This window comes from Misgurnus anguillicaudatus, chromosome 2, assembly GCF_027580225.2.
Source record: "Misgurnus anguillicaudatus chromosome 2, ASM2758022v2, whole genome shotgun sequence".
Taxonomy (NCBI): domain Eukaryota; kingdom Metazoa; phylum Chordata; class Actinopteri; order Cypriniformes; family Cobitidae; genus Misgurnus; species Misgurnus anguillicaudatus.
Window position 1 is genome coordinate 46,682,720 of NC_073338.2, and position 23,516 is coordinate 46,706,235.

General features: G+C 42.7%; 2 protein-coding genes and 1 long non-coding RNA gene across 3 annotated transcripts in view; all 3 read left to right on the forward strand.

The window, feature by feature from the left end:
• Nucleotides 1-23,516, forward strand: part of LOC141350968 (uncharacterized) — a 125,626-nt gene that overhangs the window by 36,988 nt on the left and 65,122 nt on the right. The gene's annotated exons all lie outside the window — the stretch shown is intronic.
• Nucleotides 8,235-23,516, forward strand: part of LOC129443099 (tripartite motif-containing protein 16-like) — a 65,702-nt gene continuing 50,420 nt past the window's right edge. The window contains exons 1-5 of the mRNA XM_073856744.1: nucleotides 8,235-8,960; nucleotides 10,830-10,925; nucleotides 11,121-11,354; nucleotides 11,487-11,646; nucleotides 11,751-11,789. Of these exons, the coding sequence (XP_073712845.1) occupies nucleotides 8,370-8,960; nucleotides 10,830-10,925; nucleotides 11,121-11,354; nucleotides 11,487-11,646; nucleotides 11,751-11,789 (1,120 nt within the window). The 5' untranslated portion in view covers nucleotides 8,235-8,369. The remainder of the gene's footprint in view (nucleotides 8,961-10,829; nucleotides 10,926-11,120; nucleotides 11,355-11,486; nucleotides 11,647-11,750; nucleotides 11,790-23,516) is intronic.
• Nucleotides 19,662-21,457, forward strand: LOC141366183 (cytolytic toxin-beta-like). The gene is made up of 2 exons (XM_073871653.1): nucleotides 19,662-19,854; nucleotides 20,924-21,457. Exons 1-2 carry the CDS (start codon nucleotides 19,662-19,664, stop codon nucleotides 21,445-21,447), a joined length of 717 nt encoding a protein of 238 aa, XP_073727754.1. The 3' UTR covers nucleotides 21,448-21,457.

Sequence of the window (23,516 nt, forward strand, 5' to 3'; positions counted from 1 at the left end):
AAGATTGTTTGTCAGATGTCTTCACAAATTTACAAAAGGATTGATGCTGATCTTCTCCCTTTCATCCTCTTTCCCTTGCAGATGAGATGATAGATGAAAGCAGGAACATATTTATAAATCTTTCCTTGCAAGCAAGCCTCTGAAGGCCTTTAATGGGCCCAATCAGGGCCAGAGTTATACACTTTTAAATACAGACTTTAGAAAAAAAAAACATCAAAAAGCGCCTATTTATTTTTGTGTTTATTAGAGCACTGACAGCACATACAACAAGTTGAGCACTTTCAACAGTGTTTTATGTAATTTCAAAGGCTTTCCTGTAAAATGATACCAAACTTTTGTATGTACACCTCTGCACGTGAGTATGGGAAGCTTTTGAAATTAGGTAGGCCAAAAATTGGCGGAAATCCCCAAAATAGCCTCAGAGTGTAAGAAGGGCTCCCAGGAGGTTTTGCTCTTAGCTGCTCCCGACGAGCTGGATGGGGCCTTGCATGGCTGACACTGCTGTCAGTGCAAATGGGTGAATGTGAGGCAACTTCTAAAGCGCTTTGGATGGCCATGGGTCTGTTGAAAGCGCTATATAAATGCAGTCCATTGACCATCATTGCTAGCAGTGTTTGCATTTCATCAGCTCATTTGCATTTTAAAGGGCACACCCAAAACGGCACACTTCTGCTCAGACCAACAAAGTGGCGATTTTAGCAACATGCTATAATTAATTATCTGTGTAGTATTTTGAGCTAAAACTTCACATGTACTTTGGGGACACAAAAGATTTATTTTACATCTTAAAAATGTCTTGTGAAATGGCCTCTTTAAATGTGTTACCTCATATCATGTACAGTAAATTCTGTGGTATACAATGAAGATAGAGTGAAAAAAGGCTCTTCTGGCTAAATGTTGATAATTTTTGTTGCTATGCTGCCCTATTTTGACAATCTACATACCTCCCAATTATGACACTTTAACCCACAGACAAGACTTAAAATTTAAAAGAGGAACTATATTCCATGGCGCATCAGCACTTCTGGGAGCACTTCGACTCGCCTGAAAAGTCCGCTCCCCTTCTCACTCTCATAATGGGAGAGGGAGGGTGTTACTGCGCCGAGTCGAAGTACTCCCAAAAGTGCCACTACGCCACAAAACATAGCTCCTCCTCCAAATCCGCTTAGAAAAGCGCTACGTTTTATTTTGTACCACCAAACTTGCTCGTATAACTACTCGTCTTAAATAGGAAAAACGTTGATGTGTTTGGTCACTTCTAACTTTATCTCCAAATGGCACCATTGAATGAATGGGGCCAAGCCAAATGCCACCGAAGCGTCGCAGCGCGCTCCAGCGCCCACGTGCACGCACACAGACGATAGAGGGATGTATCAACAATTCTTAGTTAAGGTAATAACATATTTTAATATTGAAAATGAGTAGACTATTCCTTTAACTAAAAACAACTTACTCTGACTGATCTTAAAATATTTATGTGCAATTGTTTTGTGTCATACTGCACACCCAGTGCCGGTCCTAGATGCTGGGGGGCCCTAAGCAAAGCTTTGTGAGGGGCCCTCTGTCAGTGTATTCAGACCCTGATAGCACACATGCATCTTGAAGACGTCTATTTGATGTCTGCGTTTACATCTGCAAGATGTCTTATTTAGATTGTTTTCTCATCTGCAATACGTCTGTGAGACGTCTCCTAAAAGATGTCATATAGACATATTGAAGATGTCTGCAAGACGTTTTTGATTTAGAATGTATGTAAAGCAGCTCTTTTCCTTTATAAGATGTTTTTACACACCAGATGTATTCCAGATCTCCAGATCTTTACCAGACATCTTACAGACGTACCTGTGCTATCCACACCCGTCGCTATGGGCGGGCCTTAGGGGGCCGGGCCCGCCCTCAAGGACGCTTGTGCCCCCCCTCAGTATTTAAAAAAATACTGTCATTTTAAATTATTAATGTTGCTAATTTTGTGTTGCATTAATGTTGTATTCTTTATAATTAAAACATTAAAAATATAAAAAACAATGGTGTGATTTTGTTTGATTGATGGGAATCTAGCTACACTGCAACAGCCTATCACGAGGCTACGTACGACACGTACGTGACGTAGCCTACGTCAGTGTAGCCGCTCAACAGTTACCGCACTTTTTTTTAAACTGGATGAGTTTTCGCTTAGCTATACTGCTTTAAGATGGATATTATCCGCAAATGGTTAAAAGCCCAACAACAGTCTCCAAAAGACGCGCAGCAGTCAGACAGAAAGAAACTCCGGTGGCCTTGCAACCAATTTGGCGAGCTGCTCCATTGGTTTTACTTTGTTATCTGACGACGACACCAACGTAACCGCTAAAATGTACATTTATAATTGACTGACATGTTTGTCTCAACGAAAATGAACCTTCCGACAACCACACAATGTCGCAAGCGCTCTTGGCAAACAGATGAGAGGTTTGAAAAGGACATTGACGCACACAGGCGAGAGAGTTCGGGTCTTCTCGGGTCCGTTCAGAAAAACACATTCATTTTTAAATTACCCGAGACCCGATGCAGCTATTGTTGTACCCGACCCGTGTCCGAGGCACATGTGAAACGTTTAGACCCGAACCCGATCGGGTCTCGGGTCGGACCTCGGGTTTTCGGATCTAAGTGGACCCGTGAAGACCTCTAACGTGGAGCCCGACCCCGGGCATAACAGACTACTACATTCAGAAGATATGGACTTGTTCACTGCGGTGATTCAGCTTGCTTCTGAAAAGGACCTCACTCACAAGTTTAATTCCGAGTGGACACTTTATTAATGAGGAGCTTCTGCTCGGAGAAACGCCGCCTGCCGCTGTGCTGACAGGAGGGAAGGGAGAGACGACAGCGCTGCCTCCACAGTCCCGTAGGTTCAAAGTTTGCGTGCGTGTGTGTGAATGTGTGTGTGTGTGTGCACGTGTCTCGTGGCAATGCATATCCCTCTGTTGACTGCTTTAAAATACAATGTTTGAGAGATGTCTCTGGTGTAATATGTTGTATAGATTTATGGATATTCATAAAATTGTTTCTATATGTAATGTGGTGTGTAGGCTATAGGCTATCTGGTCATATTGCTGATGGTTGTTTAACGTGATGATTACGTGCTGCGCGAATAGAGTATATATTATAATAAGTATACGTACTGTAGGCTAATAATAAGTGTGCCCTCCCATGCATTTCATATGCCCCCCTTAAGACTGAGGTCTGGCGACGGGTCTGGTGCTATCTGGGTAAAACCCAGTCAATGTTGCTGTTAGTTAGTTGTTAACTAACCACATAGTGTATTATCTTATAGCTGTATATTATTCCCATATGCACATTACTTTGAAACCCTGACTGATAAACTTGCTGATTATAACATGAAACATGTATTTGCTGATAAGTTGTTTTGATTTAAAATGTGCTGTGAGAAGCACTAAAAAATTAACCTGATCTAAATGAATGTAATGAATCAAATTAAATTGAATATAAATACATACTGTTAATACACAGGGGTTAAATTGGGATTTGTTATGTGGGGGGGGGGGGGGCTCTGTGGGGAGGGGTACTTCGAGGGGTAACATGTTTAATACTGATGACAGCAAAGCCACTGGTGTGTTTCAATGACATTCTGGACCTCTGATAGGATTTGATAAGTTTCAGCTTTAAAAGAGCATTTCACCCGTAGAAACATTAATCTTTATTGAAAGTGTTATATTTGTAGTCGAAATGTAACATACATTTAGAATTTGGTGCCTATTTTACAAAGAAAAGGGGTGTTTGTAGTCTCACTCCCTCAACAAAGATATTGCACTTCCTTCTTTCAATGATGCAAAATGATGAAGTGTCCCTTTAAAGCTGTCATAGAGGTTGACCCCAAATATTTTAAAAATAGTTTCTGATTTTAAATATTGCAAATCTATGAGTTTGACACCCTATATCCATTTGTTGCACATGTCATTATGCACAATTGATCAAACTTTAAAGGAAGTTAAAAGAATCAATCTCCTTGAATAATTCTAGGCATAAGATGCCCCAAAAGACTCAATTAACAAGATAAGGTACAACACACAGTACTGTATCAGCAACATGTCTTATAAATTAGCCATAGAGATTCCCTATGCTGGTCAGCAGCTGAAAACAACCATATAGTTAGGTTTAATTTGTGTAATCAAAATACATTATTTTATTAAACTATACAATGAGTTATATCCAGTGTTATCCAGTTAACATACTAATTAAATGAGTGACATATACTTTAATCCTTTACAAATTTCAAGTCTTCTAATAAGTTTTCTGGAGGTGGGCACCATTCTTACCTCTCTCTCTCTCTCTCTCTCTCTCTCTCTCTCTCTCTCATGATGTCAAATTATCCTGCGCGAGAGCGCGTTCTTGAAGTTCAAAGGGAAAAGCGCGTGTTTTCGCGGCAATTGCGTCACCCAATTCGCGTCATTTGCATCGCCCCATGCTAGGACGCGTGTGGATGCGTCTTTGCATTGACTATATATGTAATCTGCTCACGCAAATCCTTTATCTTGTTCCCTTGCTTCACGTTTTTTCCCCTTTATTCTGCCCCAGACGGATAGCTTTGTTTTAAATCAATGGTGGGCATATAATATGCGCATCGTTACCAAATCACTCTTCTGCGTCATCCACGCGGCCGTTTCTAAATTTGAAGGCTGCAACCTCCGGATGTCGCATATGCGCGCTGCATACGTCATCAAGCCTGATTTATTTAAGTTAAATGAGCATTTCATTTGCAAGTCATAAACATAATATAACAATTAACCATTAACTAAGAATAATAGTCAACATTATAATTGTTAATATTCTGAAATACGTTTTTATGACGCATATGCAGCCTACAAATGTGACCTCTGAAGGCTGCAGCCTTCGGATTGAGAGACTGCCTGCATGTTGTCCGAGTATATCACTGATTTAAGAAATCATTAAGTATTTTTAAAAACCCGCATAAATTCGAAAGTTTGCAAATTATTTAAATTATAGCGCCTTGTTTTCATTAAACATAATAATAATTTTTCTTTGATATAATGGTTTTAAATAATTCTGAGATCAAGGGGGCCCTCTAGTGGTGCGGGGCCCTATGCAAATTGCCTAGTTTGCGTATAGGAAAGACCGGCACTGTGCACACCAGTAGACTCCTGTTTTTATCTGAGACACATTTAAACTAAAAACTACTTAAATGTCATCATTAACTAAAACTTATTCCTGACTTAATATCTGTGTGTAAAACCAGGCCATGTCTTTTTAAACAGTATAGTAGCTTAAGTTTGTTTTAATGCATTCATTAAAAAATGTGTATAATCAATTATCTGTTGTTCAAACTTCTATTTACTTTTTTTATTCCAAATGTGAATTGTATGTGTAAATATCTCACCACTCGAGGACAAACACTCACACTGGCTGCGATGTTGAATCAGTTAGTGACACACATCAGAGTAGAGGTCTACACGGGTCCAAAAATTCCTACCCGAACCCGATCAGACTCGCAAATGTGCTACACTGAACCGACCCGGACCCGTCTATTATTTAAAAGCTGGACCCGGATCCGACGAAAACCCGTCTATTATTTAAAATCTGGTCCCGAACCTATCCGGGAAGACACAGACCCGACGGGCAAATATTATTTAGCTAAATGTTATTATTAAGTCAATAAACAAGTAGCGAAAATTTAACTTTTTGTCTTACCCATAGAAGTTAGTCTTCTCCCTCCTTGACTGTGTGATGCACAATCCTTATTTCCAAGAAAGTTCCATCCATGTTATTCCTCTCTTGACGATTGAAATGTTTAATGCTTATTCCAGCTTTAAAAGTCCACTTTACTGTCATGGTGATTAATAACGCAGTTTTACATGTATCGGGTCAACTTGCTTAATAATGTTTGCCCATTTGGATTATAATAACGATTGCTCGTTCAGTGCCATGGCTGCTTTCGTTAGCATTGCTTCTTTGCTATCATCTCTGTGCTCTTTGAGCAGAGTCGCGAAAACTTTAGATATAACAGCAAGACGGTCAATTTATAATATTATTATAAAAATTACAGATGTCGGTGCAAAATGCGCGGTACGGCGGAATAGGTCCCGCCTTCTAAATAAAAGAGCCAATTGTCAAAGGTAAAGTCATTGCGTCTCACTGCAGAAGCTCCTGACTGGTAGCCAGAGAAACATTAAAAGAGTGCATGCGCGTTAGCTGCCTGGTTGGAGCAACCAAATATAAACTTTTTAACGCAATTTTAGCGTCATAGAAAAAATGTATGCGACAGTTCATCTAAGTTTTTGTTGCTGTTTTTGAAATATTTTATTTAAATGTGAGTGTATGTGTTCTCCGAGTCCGATCGACCTCGGGTATTACCCACAATGTTAAACAGACCCGGGACCCGAAGTAATAGATTGAGACCCGACCCGGACCCGGCTGATCATTTAAAATATAGACCCGAACCCGTACGGGTCCCGGGTCGGGTCCCGGGTCTTCGTGTCTCGGGTCTTCCGTGTAGACCTCTACATCAGAGGGATTTGATCTGTTATTCTCTTATTTCACCCAAAAATTCAACTCATATTTATGGCAGAGCATTTTCACAAAGGTTTGGGTACTTCCCTGCAAGTAAGCTTACGATGGGCCTGTATGGGCATAGCCTAAGGGCCCTGCACAGGTTTGCTCACTGGCGAAACGTTGGCCCCTTAGCGCTGGCCCTGCATGGGCAGCCCTCACTTAGCCCCCAGGAAGCCCTCACATAGAGAAATCCCCAGAGTTAAATGAACACTGCTGAATGTATATTGTATATTGTATATATATTGTCCCAATCTTACAGAGTGTTTAAAAGTAACACTGAAGCAGAATTAAAAGCTTTGTTATCCTCTCTCACAACATCTCTGTCTGAAATCTAAAATTGCATTTTACATCTTACTTGTAGAGTCATTTTCTTACTTTAGGTTGAGATTTTGTTTAGTTTAAAGTCACCACTATTGTGATGAGTGTTTGATTTAGTTAAACTTGACACTTGTCTCTTGCCTTGTTCAGTCTTTTGATTGCTATAACTTTGTGTTTAAGACATGTTTGTTATGGCAGCATGCAATCCTTTGGTGGTGGTCAGTTCAGTAAATAAAATCTGAACATCATCATATAAAAACTTATGTATTCATTTGTTGTTTGCACACTTATCAGAAGGATCTTTCTCTGATAATGTGATACTATAGTGTGAGATCCAGCTTTCTTATAGCAGTTTGTCTTTCTGAAGAATTTTGAACACTGACACTTAAAATGAACTGCTCTACAATGTAGACACACAAATTTCAAGAATCAGAGTATGAATCACAATGATGGTGACAATAAAATGGAAAGCTTCATGCTGCAATGCATGCTGGGTATCAACAAATTACAAATCTCATCCAGAACTCCCAGAATGCACTGTGGCATGAATAAATAATGACCTTTATTTACAATTTTCTTTGTCACCATTGTTGAGATTCATACTCTGATTCTTGATGTCTGTGCATCTACATTATGCTGTGGTTAATGTTTATGTGCACACTATCAAAATCCTTCAGAATGATAAACTGCTATGAGAGTTCTGGACCTTACACTGTAGTATTTCATTATTAACAGAAAATGATGCTTCTGATGAGGGGGGGAAAACTATATTAATAAATCTGTTCATTAAATGATTATGTTTGAAAATGAGCAATATTCAATTACAATTGCCTTTTCTTTGCTATAACATGTGTTTTAAACACACTTAGATATAGCAGCTAGAAAACAGTAACAAGCCAACGGTCAAGAGTCAAAGTCCAATTAAAACAACCACTGATCACAATAATGGTGACTTTAAATGAAACGGGCAACATCTAAACAAGTTAAGAAAATGACTCTACAAGTAAGATGTAAAATGCAATTTTATATCTTAGACAGAGATGTTGAGAAAGAGGATAACAGAGCTTTTAATTCTGCTTCATTGTTACTTTTAAACACTCTGTAAGATGGGACAATATATACATCCAGCAGTGTTTATTTAACTCTGGGGATTTTTCTGTATGAGGACTTCCTGGGGGCTAAGTGAGGGCTGCCTGCGCAGGGCCAGCGCTAAAGGGCCAACGTTTTTGCCAATGAGCAAACCTGCGCGGGGCCCTTAGACTAGCCCTAAGTGGGCCCATAAAGGGCCATCGTAGGCTTACTTGCAGGGTTGAGACTGTGACTTTCTGTATGAGACTCACATCTAGTGGATTTGTTTATTATTTGACTGACACATCTGTTTGTACACGTTTCATAAACACAACCAGGAAATTCTTTGAGTTCAGAGAAACTGATTTCAGGCTGTCGTGTGTTTAGTTTTATTGTTTGTAAGTAAACACGGTGAAATGGCAGAAGCCAGTATTTCAGTGGATCAGGATCAGTTAATCTGTTCAATCTGTCTGGATTTACTGAAGGATCCAGTGGCCATTCCCTGTGGACACAGTTACTGTATGAGCTGTATTACAAACTACTGGAATCAAGATGATCAGAAGAGAAACTACAGCTGCCCTCAGTGCAGACAGACCTTCACTAAAAGACCTGTTTTAAATAAAAATGTGGTGATTACCGAGATGGTGGAGATTCTGAAGAAGACAAAACGGAAAGCTGCCTGTCCTGATCACTGTTTTGCTGAAGCTGGAGATGTGAAGTGTGACGTCTGTACTGAGAGAAAACACAAAGCTGTCAAGTCCTGTCTGGTGTGTCTGAACTCTTACTGTCAAAATCATTTTAAACTTCATGAAGAACTTCACTCAGGAAAGAGACACAAAGTGACAGATGCCACTGGACGACTTCAGCAGATGATCTGCCCTCAACATGAGAAACTTTTAGAGATTTACTGTAAAACTGATCAGATCTGTATATGTTATCTGTGTATGGTGGGGAAGCACAAAAATCATGATACTATACCAGCTGAAGAAGAGAGGACTGAGAAACAGGTAAGAGATGTGATCTGTAATAAATGTTTCATTATAATGACACCAAAGCTACATTTACTAAAGATCTTTATATCTTAAGGTAACACATACAGTATTGTTCAAAATTATAGCAGTACAATGTGACTAACCAGAATAATCAAGGTTTTTAGTATATTTTTTATTGCTATGTGGCAAACAAGTTACCAGTAGGTTCAGTAGATTCTCAAAAAACAAATGAGACCCAGCATTCATGATATGCACGCTCTTAAGGCTGTGCAATTGGGCAATTAGTTGAATTAGTTGAAAGGGGTGTGTTCAAAAAAATAGCAGTGTGGCATTCAATCACTGAGGTCATCAATTTTGTGAAGAAACAGGTGTGAATCAGGTGGCCCCTATTTAAGGATGAAGCCAACACTTGATGAACATGCATTTGAAAGCTGAAAATGGGTCGTTCAAGACATTGTTCAGAAGAACAGCGTACTTTGATTAAAAAGTTGATTGGAGAGGGGAAAACCTATAAAGAGGTGCAAAAAATGATAGGCTGTTCAGCTAAAATGATCTCCAATGCCTTTAAATGGAGAGCAAATCCAGAGAGACGTGGAAGAAAACGGAAGACAACCATCAAAATGGATAGAAGAATAACCAGAATGGCAAAGGCTCAGCGAATGATCACCTCCAGGATGATCAAAGACAGTCTGGAGTTACCTGTAAGTACTGTGACAGTTAGAAGACGTCTGTGTGAAGCTAATTTATTTTCAAGAATCCCCGCAAAGTCCCTCTGTTAAAAAAAGGCATGTGCAGAAGAGGTTACAATTTGCCAAAGACCACATCAACTGGCCTAAAGAGAAATGGAGGAACATTTTGTGGACTGATGAGAGTAAAATTGTTCTTTTTGGGTCCAAGGGCCACAGGCAGTTTGTGAGACGACCCCCAAACTCTGAATTCAAGCCACAGTACACAGTGAAGACAGTGAAGCCTGGAGGTGCAAGCATCATGATATGGGCATGTTTCTCCTACTATGGTGTTGGGCCTATTTATCGCATACCAGGGATCATGGATCAGGTTGCATATGTTAAAATACTTGAAGAGGTCATGTTGCCCTATGCTGAAGAGGAACTGCCCTTGAAATGGTTGTTTCAACAAGACAATGACCCAAAACACACTAGTGAACGGGCAAAGTCTTGGTTCCAAACCAACAAAATTAATGTTATGGAGTGGCCAGCCCAATCTCCAGACCTTAATCCAATTGAGAACTTGTGGGGTGATATCAAAAATGCTGTTTCTGAAGCAAAACCAAGAAATGTGAATGAATTGTGGAATGTTGTTAAAGAATCATGGAGTGGAATAACAGCTGAGAGGTGCCACAAGTTGGTTGACTCCATGCCACACAGATGTCAAGCAGTTTTAAAAAACTGTGGTCATACAATAAATATTAGTTTAGTGATTCACAGGATTGCTAAATCCCAGAATTTTTTTTTTTTTGTACAAAATAGTTTTGAGTTTGTACAGTCAAAGGTAGACACTGCTATTTTTTTGAACACACCCCTTTCAACTAATTGCCCAATTGCACAGCCTTAAGAGCATGCATATCATGAATGCTGGGTCTTGTTTGTTTTCTGAGAATCTACTGAACCTACTGGTAACTTGTTTGCCACGTAGCAATAAAAAATATACTAAAAACCTTGATTATTCTGGTTAGTCACATTGTACTGCTTTTATTTTGAACAAGACTGTACATCACATTCCTTTGATTTATAAAGTTAAAGACATTGTGAAGATGCCATTTGGACCTACTGTATCGCCCAGGGGTGGATTTGCAGAGTTTAACTTGTAAAAAAATCACTCTAATGTACATTTTATATGTTAAATTATTATTTATAAATCCAACAGAAAGAACTGAAGGAGACACAGAGAAAATATCAGCAGAGAATCCAGGAGAGCCAGAAGAAGCTTCAGGAGCTGAGAGATGTTGTGGAGACTCATAAGGTGAGTTTTGATCAGAAGAACAACTGCTGTCTGCTGTTTCAGATCTGTTTCAGACTCAGTTAAGACTCTCATTCAATCAGTCAGTGAGGAGTTCAGTGCTGGATGACTTTGACTGAAGTTCACTGTGTGATGTACCAGTAAGAGCTGAGTGAATGCTGCTGATTCTAATGCTCCTCTCTCTGTGTGTCCTAACAGCGCTCTGCACAGACAGCAGTGGACGACACTGAGAGGATCTTTACTCAACTGATCCAAACCATTGAGAGAAGACAATCTGAGGTGACACAGCTGATCAGAGATCAGGAAAAGACTGCAGTGAGTCGAGCTGAAGGACTCTTGAAGCGACTGGAGCAGAAGATTGATGATCTGAAGAGGAGAGACGCTGAGCTGGAGCAGCTTTCACACACAGATGATCACATCCATTTCCTCCAGGTAACAGAGATCTGAAAACACAACAGTGATCTTTAAGAAGCGAAGAGCATGTTTTACTGAGATTATATTTTCTATGAAATGTTTCAGTGTCATCAGTTTATGTTTGTGTTGTTTGTCTTTGTGTTTGTGTAGAGTTTTCAGTCTCTCTCTGTTCCTCCTGGATCTTCAGACTCACTCAGCATCACTGCCAGCGCTCTCATCTCTTTTGATGATGTAGGAAAATCTGTGTCTCATCTGAGAGAGAAACTGGAGGATTACTGTAGAGAAGAGATAGAGAAGATATATGATAAAGGTAAAGCACTGATTTCTCTCACATCATGTAAAAATAATATTATATTTTGTAGAAAACGAGAGAATATCACTCACTGATTCTGAATGAATATTTTTTCAACATAGTTACTCCTGAACCTGAGACCAGGGAGCAGTTCCTAAAATGTGAGTCTCAATAAACAAACACATAAACACACTGATGCTGATAAAGACATGAACAGTGATAATCTGCATTTCAGTCATTTTAAACTCCTCTAATGATACTCATGAATCAAACTGAATGTGCAGAATAAACAGAAAATAAATAACTGTGCTCACTAACAATGAAACATAACTGTGAGATAGGGCTGGGCGGTATGAAGGTATATTCCATTACCACGGAATAAAATATCAGACGTAACACTTTTTCTATTCCTTCTATTCCGCACAATGCAAATAAGTGGGCGTGGTTAACTCTGCCCTCCCGCATGCTAGACTGAGTGTGACAGAGAAACTTGTAAAATAATTCACTCATAAAAAAATGAACAAGTTATTTGTGCCAGTGAATCCACCAGGGGTTTCGCAGCGAGACTCGCTCTCTCTCTCTCTCTCTCTATGCTCATGCAGCAGCCGACCGTTCACTTTCAGTCGATCACTACGACGACGCGTTGTGACCGACGAATTGGGGAACCGCCACTCACTCGTGTCACGGTCGGGTGCGTCTTTTTAAAGATGGCATTCCGCCCGTTCTCCGTTTCTGGATGCAGCGTTCCGTGATAGTTCATGCTCCATCTGTGATGGCATGTCTATGGCAGATTTGCGGAGACGGGTGGCGTTCCTCCGGGAATGGCCCCCGCCTTCCAAGCCTGATGCTGCCAGGGGTGCAGCTGCTAGACTGGCGAAGGATGACCTCCGTATAACGGTGCTGGGTCGGTCCGCTGGGTCGTCCAGTGGCTCCCAGCGCCCTGATCCGTTGCCATCTGAGGTCCCGATGGATAAGAGCGGCCTGTGTTCTACAGTGTCCTCGTGCTCTGTTGAGCCTCCTCCGGAGACAATGTCCACCGTAACGTCGGAGGGGGGGTTATAAGCCTTGGACGCCGATCCAGACCCGCTTCCTCCTTCGGGTAAGGTTGCGGGGCCTGCGTTCGACCCTGAGATGGCAGCCATGTTCGCTCGGGCAGCGGTCGGCTTGGAGTGGACTGAACCTCCCCCACCCGAACCGTGCCGCCTCGATGATTGGTACTTTGGGGGTGCTTGGGCTGCCCAGTCCTCACCCCCCATGCCCTTCGTCCAGGAGGTGCATGAGGAGTTTACGCAGTCGTGGACAACCCTGTTTTCCGCCCGGAAACGGCCGTATCAGCCTTCCCCTCTCACCTCTCTCGAGGGTGGAGATGCCAGGGGGTATACTCCCCGGGGCTCTTCTAAGAAGTGAGGAACCGGTCACCAGCAGCTCGCCCCGCCCGCTCAGCCCGCTACAAAAGGTGGAAAATGTAAGAACAAGTGGCCCTGAGATGGGCGACCTGGAGATGGAGGGGATCGCTCTTAGGGAGATGGTGAAGGCACCACTCCCCCCACCGGAGGAGGGCCGGATGGGGAATCCTTGGTTTCGTTTTGTTTCTGTTCCGCCGACTTTTCAGTCGGCACCCACTCAGTCACAAAAAGAGCTAATTCCACTTTTATCTCCAGGTCTTCAGAGGAGTACCAGGGACTCGAGCGGGCTCATAACCCCCCTCGTTCTCCGACTCTTCAGAGGAGCGCGGGAGAGACACACGGGCTCATAAGCCCTTCGCGCTCTCCGACTCCTCAGAGGTGCGTAGGAGACACCTACGGGCTCATAACCCATCGTTCTCCTCCTTCGCCAGCAGGTGCATCGAGTGGCTTGAGGCATCCTCAACAGAGTCTCACCTGCATCCCCCACCCACCAACGGACTCAAGTGAGTGTTTTCACACAGAACACTGCTGTCGATGTGGCCGAAAGGCACACACCGGCGATCACCTCAGCTGCACACACCACGAGTACACCGATCGTGCCCTTATTCAATTCAATTCAATTCAATTCAATTTTATTTATATAGCGCTTTTCACAAGTGTTAATTGTTGCAAAGCAGCTTTACATGAGAAGATGTAGAGGAGAACACAGAAAATCAATAGATAATATAAGAAGTAGAGAAAGCGGTTAAACCGTACAAGCGAGCATATTAATAATGTAACGTATACAGTAAAGTGCTAAGTTAAGCCAAAGTTGGCTGACTCTCCCTGGGACGAAAAAACCCCCTAGGAAAAAACCCAATGGGAAAAACTCCTAGAAGGACAAAAACCCTTGGGAGGATTTAATCTATATTTATATATATATAGAAACGGTAGGGATAGGAGGCGGGTAAGCGAATTAAACTGGTTTAGCCGGTGGTCGTTGGTAGGGCATCGGCTGGTCATCACGTTGAAGGACAGCCAGTGGATCAGTGGTGCGATGATCTTCACAGCAACAGGAACTGGGTCTGTTTGTCTCATTGTCCTTGTGGTCGAGCACAAGACAGTACTTCTCGCACGGTGTCTGGGGGTGTGGAAACAGCTTCCCAGCCCATCGCATTTGCTTTTACGCACGATTCATCTCGGCTACGCAATTCAATTCTCCCGGTGTCCCCCCAAATTCTCCTACGTTCGTTTCACCGTGGTGAGAGCTGCCAATGCGCGCATCCTTCTTGCAGAGATTGCTGTCCTCCTGGCCAAAGACGCGATCGAGCCGGTCCCTCCAGCCGACATGAGGTCAGGGTTTTACAGTCCTTACTTTATTGTACCCCAGAAAAGTGGTGGCTTGCAACCGATCCTGGACCTGCGTACACTGAACCATGCACTTCACAGAATGCCGTTCAAAATGCTGACGCCCAAACGCATATTTCCATGCATTCGTCCAAATGATTGGTTCGCATCTATCGACCTGAAGGACGCGTACTTTCACGTATCGATTCTCCCCCGACACAGGCCGTTTCTCCGCTTTGCATTTGAGGGGCGAGCATACCAGTAGAAAGTCCTCCCATTCGGAGGTGAGCGCATTTTTGCGTATCTAGACGATTGGCTCATTATAGCTCAAACACGTCAGACGCCTTGCTATCACAGAGACTTAACTCTGAAACACCTCGCTCATTTGGGTCTTCGGGTCAACTGAGAAAAGAGCAAACTTTGTCACGTGCAGAAAATCTCTTTTCTCGGTATGGAACTGGACTCGATCGATTTGACAGCTTGTCTAACAGTTGCATGTGTACAGTCAATTCTGACTTGCCTGAATACGTTCAAGAACAAGAGCACTGTCCCACTGAAACAATTTCAGAAGCTACTAGGGCATATGGCAGCAGCAGCAACCATGACACCGCTTGGGCTGCTCCATATGCGACCGCTTCAGCATTGGCTACACGATCGAGTCCCGAGGAGAGCGTGGCTGCACTGCGTTCACCGTGTTATCATTACACCTGCGTGTCGTCGCACTTTCCCCCCGTGGTCGGACCGTGATTTTCTCCAGGCCGGTATACCTCTGATTCAGGTCTCCAGGCATGCAATAGTTTGCGCAGATGCCGCGAACACGGGTTGGGGAGCCACTTATGACATGCTTGTGGCTTTGGGGGTCTGGTCGACACCCCAGCTGCATTGGCACGTAAACTGCCGCGAGATGTGGGCTATATATCTTGCGCTCGTCCGTTTCAGCAATGAGTTATGTGGCAAAGACGTATTAGTCTGCACAGACAACACTGCGACTGTTGCATACATCAATTGCCAAGGTGGTTTACGCTCATGTCACCTGTCGCATCTCACCCATTCCCTCCTCACTTGGGAGTCAGAATAATCTGAGGTCTCTTCGTGCCATTTACATCCCGGGTGCGCTCAATACAGAGGCGGATGTGCTCTTTTGAGCTGTGCGTCCCAGCAAATGGCTACTCCATCCTATAGCGGTTCAGCAGATTTGGAGACATTTCGGCAGAGCGCAGATAGATCTGTTTGCTTTTCCAGAGACGGCCCATTGTCGCCTGTTTTATTCACTAGTCGACGACTTGCTCGGCGTGGATGCACTGGCACACAGCTGGCCGCGAAACATGCGCAAGTATGCATTGCCCACAGTGAGCCTCATTTGAACAGACACTGTGAAAAATCCGGGAGGACGAGGAGAGCGTGTTTTTAGTTGCACCATACTGGACCACCAGGAGTTGGTTTCCAGAACTCTCACTCTTCGCGACAGCCCCTCCCTGGAAGATTCCCCTGAGGAAGGACCTTCTTTCTCAACAAGGGGGCACATTATGGCACCCGCGCTCCAACCTCTGGTGCCTTTATGTGTGGTCTCTGGACGGAGCGCGGATGTTCTGAGTGATTTAGCGCAAGAGGTATCTAACACTATCGCTGCAGCACGAGCACTGTCTACGAGACAGGCTTACGTGCTTAAATGGAACCTGTTTGTCGACTGGTGTTCTTCTCAACGAGAAAACCCCAGAGAATGCCTGATCAGAGTCGTGCTTTCATATCTCCAGCACCGTTTGGAGAATAGGCTGTCACCATCCACCACTAAAGTCAATATCGCTGCGATATCCGATCAATGTTCTTAAACCAGTAAGAACACTGAAGGTTTGCTCGTATGTCGGCTTGCAGCCTCTATTTTGGTGCTGCACATTTGCACCATTATGGAAGGCCATTAGTGCAAAAACGTTACGAAACTGTTTTTGTTCTTCTCCACCGCCCTGATGGCTGATGTCGCGGAGCATTGGCGGTCAGCCTATCACTGATGTAATCTCTGTAAACCTGTGTAGGCTAGGCGCCCACATTGTATCCCCTACGTGGGGTTCCTTTGAGTGTATAGTCCGTGGGGTTACAATCCTCCACGTTTTCACTTAGCAGAGCCAGCTCTGCGTCTCTCTGTCATACCATGTACTGTTCAGAGACCTGTATATGAGCAACCTGTTGGTTGTTTCATATTCTTATGTCATCCAGTTAAACCTTCTTAGGGGATGGCTTCCGCAGTGTTTCTAGTTCCGCCAGTCTAAGTCGCTTCCCCAGTTCTCTGGTTCACTATCGTGGGTTAAGGAACAGGTAGTGACCAGCCTTCTGCAATAAGCCTCAGGTTCCGCCCCCTACGTGGAGGGCGGAGGGCTTCTGCAGGCACTGGAAGGGTCCAGCTGCAGTGGCGTATTGGTAGGATTTCCCAATTTGCCGGTCACGACGTGACGTCGTAATGACCGACTGAAAGGGCATGTCTCTGTTACATATGTAAACCTTGTTCCCTGAAGGAAGGGAACGGAGACGTCACATCCCGTAGCCACAGTTTGCTTTTCCATTTCTGTTACCAGGCCGGGCACCATGCTCAGCTTTCTCAGCAAATAATATAGCTGATTTGGTATTTTGCACCTGCGGCTTATATACGCACCTGGCAGGGTGGCGCAGGCATTATGCAAATACCTGCATGCCAAGTTCATTGGCATTTTGTTAGTTTCTCGAAGTAGATAGGTCTCTGCGAAGTGGTTCCCCAATTCGTCGGTCACAACGTGACGTCTCTGTTCCTTTCCTTCAGGGAACGAGGGCTACATCTGTAACCGAGACGGTCTCTCGCATGCAGAGGTCTCTCTAGGCACGCACAAGGCACATAATGCTAATAGTAATAATGTTTTCTGAACTTTAAGCAAACTAAGACAAAACTCGCGTTTATATCAGTGACACATATTTGATCGGAAAGACGAGAAAGAGATGCAAATGTTAGGGTCTAGAAAGTAAAGGGCGTCAAGACCTTAAAACAGCCTTGATGATCAGTGCTATCATTACATCATAGCACCTGTCATATTTATAATATCTATATCTAGAGCTTCGTCTCTCATATACAAGTATTTATCTTGTCTGTAGGTTTTTGCATATATTTTAACCTGTTCACTTCACATATTGCCAACTTTTATGTAAGGTATGCATAAATACAAAATACAATAAAGGCATACTATAGCTTCAATAGTCTATAAAATTAATAACTCAATTATAAACAAGTTTCTGTCTTATCAAGACTTAATCTGTTGTTATCTTCTGGGCATCTGTCAGGATATGAGACGGGGAACAAGAGAACCCAAGCGCAGTGGATGTCAGGGAGTGAACAAAGAACATTTATTGACACGACAATAAAACAAAAGCCCACGAGAGGGCAAATCTCAACATTAAACATGATATATCAAATACATACACAACTTGATTAACAAGACTAAACTAAACTGAAGAACAACATGGCAAACAGCAACAGGGCACGAATGAACACAATGATCCAGCACTAGACAAAAGACAAGAGGAGCTTAAATAGGGAAACTTAATGAGGGTAACACAGGTGCACGGGATGAACTAATAATGAATAATTACCAGGGAGAACAAGGGGGCGGGGACTAAAGACGAGACACCAGAGGCATGGTGGTTTCAATGCAGAATTTGATATAGTTTGTGATTAGTGACACTTTTTCATCCAGACTGCCCTGGAAAATAGCCCAGTCTGTGCATGCAAAGGAGCCCTGTAGTTGTGTCATTGCATCATCCGACCATTGAGTGGCGGTGTACGTTTTTGGCTTGATTCGTTTCAGTTCCGGTTTGTATTGCGGAAGGAGGAGAATGACGTTGTGGTCCGATGAACCGAGTGGCGGGTGAGACCGGGCTCCGAAGGCGTTTGATATATTGCCGTAGCACAAGTCCAAGATGTTATCCTTTCTTGTGGGGACATCCACGCACTGATGAAAAGACGGCAGGACATCGCTGAGTCTACAGCTGTTAAAATCGCCCAGGATAAACGCAGGAGCCTCGGGATATTCAGCTAGCATGGCGTTGGTGTTGTCAGCTACTAACCCTGCTGCCGCGTTAGCGTTAGCACTGGGTGAAACGTAAACACAACTGACGATCACCGTGAGAAATTCCCTGGGTAAATAAAAGGGACGTAGGGTCACCGTTAGCATCTCCACGTCTGGTGTGCATATCTTTTTGTGGATTTTGATGTTTTCACACCATCTGTTGTTGACGTAGATGCAGATCCCACCACCTCTCACTTTGCCCGACTGACGGGTCCTGTCAGCTCTTACGATGGAAAAGTTATCAAGACTGACCTCGGACTCCGGAACTTCATCGTCTAGCCAGGTTTCTGTGAGGGCGATGATGCAGGCGTCCTTATAGGCCCTCTCCACCAGGCATTTGGCGTGCAGCAACTCCGTCTTGTTCCGTAGAGAGCGGACATTCGCCAGGATGATGGAGGGGAGAGGGGGCCTGAATGGACGCCTCCGGAGTCTTGTTCGCACACCTCCCCGTCTGCCTCTACGTCTCCGTTGGATCTCTGGTGGAAGTGCAACTGGTGGTTTTTGGTTGCTGTGCGTGGAGGCCCGGAGATGTAGGAGATCTGCCCGGCTGTAGGTGAGTGATCCCGTGTCGCTGACTATTAGTGCCACCGCCGGGCTGTTGTTGGTTATCCATAAAATAATAAATATGATGGCAAGTATTTTGTGTAGATCCGGCATTGTAGACATTAGACAGACAATAGACAGACAGGACACGGTTGACACTAGGACTAGACTCACAATACGTGAATTAGAGACTATACAAACAGACCGACGAGAGACCGAGTGATGCCGCCGCCATTGAACACTGATTGACTGTGTGCCGTCGCAGCAGAGCGTGCACCGAAAGGATACAGCAGAGTCCTGATATAAAACCAAACTCTCGTGGCAGAGTCCTGACAGTAGCCTCCCCCTAAGGAGCGACTACCAGACGCTCCTCAGGGGAACACACAAGACAAAACCAAAACACTAGACAAAACAGACATGAGTCCATGGGTACACAAAACAAAGTCTATGAAACAAAGTCTGTAGTCACAGCTCCGCGGGACAAGTCGACCGCGAGAGCTGTGCGGGACTGGACAACTGCGCAGGCTAGGCGGCCCAGGCCGCGCTGAACGCGCAAGCTTCTGCGGCTCCGGTCGCGCAGGACGCACTGGCTTTGGCGGCTACGGCCGCGCTGAACACGCTGGCTTGAGCGGATCCGGCCGCCCTGAACTGTGCTGGCTTGGCGGCTCCAGCTATGCTGGACGCGCTGGCTTGGGCGGCTCCGGCCTCACTGGACGCGCTGGCCTCGGCGGCTCCATCCGAGCTGAACCTGCTGGCTTTGGGAACACCGACCGCGCTGAACGCGCTGGCTTCGGCAGCTCCAGATGGGCAGAACGCGCTGACTTCCCCGACATCGCTGCTGGGTTCAGTTGTGGTTGGATCATTCTGTCAGGATATGAGACGGGGAACAAGAGAACCCAAGCGCAGGTGATGTCAGGGAGTGAACAAAGAACATTTATTGACACGACAAGAAAACAAAAGCCCATGAGGGGGCAAAACTCAACATTAAACATGATATATCAAATACATACACAACTTGATTAACAAGACTAAACTAAACTGAAGAACAACATGGCAAACAGCAACAGGGCACGAATGAACACAATGATCCAGCACTAGACAAAAGACAAGAGGAGCTTAAATAGGGAAACTTAACGAGGGTAAAACAGGTGCAAGGGATAAACTAATAATGAATAATTAACAGGGAGAACAAGGGGGCGGGGACTAAAGACGAGACACCAGAGGCACATGCCAGAATAACCAAAGCCATGGCCTCCACATTAAACAAGAGACTGTCAGAACTCTGCCATCACAATAAAACATAAATATAAAACCAAACTCTCGTGGCAGAGTCCTGACAGCATCTTCACTTTAACATTATTAACTTTAAATTGTCATATTTTAAAATGCGGTGAGCATTTAGTTAAAAGCTAGAGTGAGTGGCAAATGTCTGTAAATTATTATAATCAAAAAACAATTTACACTGAAAAACATGTATACCGTGAAATATTCCGTTCCGTGAAATAAAATGACTCATTCCGTGAAATAGATTGTTGGTCATTCTGCCCACCCCTACTGTGAGATCAAATAGCAGTTCATTAATCAAGTTTTTCATTTAACATAAAAATGTATAAGCCATTAAGTTTTTAAATAAACATAAATGATCCACACTTAAATAAAATGATAACAAAATATATTTTAAGGTGTACAACTACAGAACAGAGGGACTTTGACAATGTCCACACATTCACAAACCTTTTTACACACAGGATTATGAAGAATATAACAGTTAAACAATCAGATTAGATTCTGTCTATACTGCAAATGATCTCTCTTCACTTCCTAACACATTGACAGTCCTCAAAAACTAAAATAAATAAGACTTGGAAGTTTTATTTTAATTATTGAAATGTAGAATTTTACATTCAAACAATGTTTTTGAATTGTCTCCATCAGATTATCATCACTTCACTGCAGATCTAAAAACAGCAAATAAAAGTCTCTGTCTGTCTGAGGGAAACACAGTGATTACTGACATTTACAGAGTTCAGCCGTATCCTGATCATCCAGACAGATTTGATGTTTATCCTCAGGTGTTGTGTAGTAAGAGTGTGAGTGGACGCTGTTACTGGGAGGTTGAGTGGAGTGGTGCGGTGTTTATATCAGTGTCATATAAGAGCATCAGCAGGAAGGGAAAGGGTGATGAGTGTGTGTTTGGATTTAATGATCAGTCCTGGAGTTTGTGCTGCTGTGACTCCAGTTGTTTATTCAGGCACAAAAACATTAAAACTAAACTCCCAGTAGTTTCCAGATCTTCTAGAATAGGAGTTTATGTGGATCACAGTTCAGGATCTCTGTCCTTCTACAGCGTCTCTGACACAATGACCCTCATCCACAGAGTCAACACCACATTCACTAAACCTCTTTATCCTGGGTTTTATGTTCATGGATCAGTGAAACTGTGTGATATGACAATATAGATGATACAGAGAGTCTTTAAATGATTTTGTCAGAAGTCTGAACGTGATAAATCAACAACAAAGAAACAATAAATCTTTCATTTACTAATTAGTAATTTTAAACAACTGATTATAATGTTATATTTTAATAATTGTATTTTGTCCTGTCAAACAGAGATAGCTGTACAGTAGTTATTCACAGTTAATATTATTAATTTACAGCCATGTATTTTTTATGTGTACAAACCACTATCAATAAAATGTTATATGAGCCACTAAAATGTGTGGGTCTAAATTAAAAAAAAAAACTCAGTTAGCTTATTTTTAAGACAAACATTTAATTTTGACATTTAATTTGACATTAGTTTAATCCAAATTATACAATACTGAATATTCAACAGTGGATTATACTAAACATTTCTAACAATATGTTTAAAGACCATCACTAAAGTAAATTAATGTCTGAATTGCAGATTAGTTAAATAAAATGCCCCAGTACAATAAAACCATTAAAGGGGACATATCACGAAAATCTGACATTTCCATGTTTAAGTGCTATGATTGGGTCCCCCTTGGCTCCTATCAATCTAGAAAATGTAAAAAAGATCAACCCAGTAACTTAGTTTTGGTAAATCACTCTCTGCAAGCATGTGAAATATTAAGCAGTTTAAATTTGGCTCCCCTTATGATGTTATATGGGGGATCTTATTATAATAATACCACCCCTTAATCTGCACAATCCAACCATGGTACTGCCATTTAGTGCAGAGAGAAAGAGAAAAAAATTCACAGCACAAACCATCATTATGGTGATCAGTGTTTGCATTTCATCAGCTCATTTTCATTTTAAAGGACACACCCCAAAACAGCACATTTTTGCTTGCACCTTGTTACTTGCTGGATGTATTTATTAGGGGATGTTATCACAACATTTAAAGGAGATATTATTTACACAGTATAACAATAGAGACAACCAGAGACAATGGGTAAATTGTAAGAAAATAAGGTGTGCGTTTATTACAAGCACACTCACACACGTGCTCTGAGTAAACTCAAATGGGAAAAGGGAAAAAGATGAGTGAGGCCAAATAAAAGAAATAATCAAACCAAAACCCCAAAATAACTAAAACCCTCAAACTAAACTCACTACCAAAAAGAAAATGTTGAAAAGAAACTGAAAGCTTCGGCGTATGCAATGCCCAAACTAAACTCCCTAACTAATAACAAAAATACATAAACGGCACTCACTCATAACTAAATTCTAACAGAAGGTGTTTAGAAAATAACAAAGGCTTACCTACGCCTTTCCCAAGGTCTCTAAAATGATCAACAAACTACGTAGCTCTGTTCACAAAGGTAATCTTTCTGTCCATTTACGAGGTCGCTCAGCTTCCAGTATAAGTATTCAAAAGTTAGTTTGTAGTTGGAAACAATTATGAATAAACACAGGTGTTTACTCGTCCTTCTAAACAAGTGAACAGTACACTCATGGATAAGTTACCAAGTGACAAAAGCAGGGACGGATTATGGCGATGATGTCCCCTGGGCACGGATGTCTCAAAGGCCCCCTTCACCATTTTTTGGGCAACAGCAATGCACCTGTATGCACAGGGCTCAGTGTTGGTTTGCCTCTGCCTGTATGCCCCATCTTACAGGATTAACCCTGGCACTAATACGTGGAGAGAGAATGCACACAATATTCTGTACTTTCACACCACAAATTGGTTTATTTATATCTCACCAGTATCTGTCATACTGCCAGGCCCGGCTGCAGGATGAAATGACTGAGGGGGCATGTAAAATTGTTGAGGGGGCTTAACTTTATACCATCAATGATACACTGAGATCTCGCTTTGAAAAGACATATTTTTAAATGCAGCAGTCAATAAAACACTCCATATGCAACTGCACAGCACAGGTAACCAGAAACTCACTAATGATGATAGAGCATGAGATATTATTTGATAGACTAGTAAGCAGGGCTTGACTTAATAATAAAATGACTTTAATTCGAGCAAATTTACTTGGTTTTTATTAGATGCAGATTGAATTTCAAATGCAGTGTGCCCACCCAAATTTAGACTACATTT

What these genes read in the sequence shown, in the direction of transcription:
- LOC141366183 (XM_073871653.1), top strand. Translation starts at nt 19,662, where the DNA reads ATGCTGGACGCGCTGGCTTGGGCGGCTCCGGCCTCACTGGACGCGCTG. An exon ending in AGTTGTGGTTGGATCATTCT is followed by an intron (nt 19,855 to 20,923) that starts GTCAGGATATGA and finishes TGTCTCCATCAG; the next exon opens with ATTATCATCACTTCACTGCA.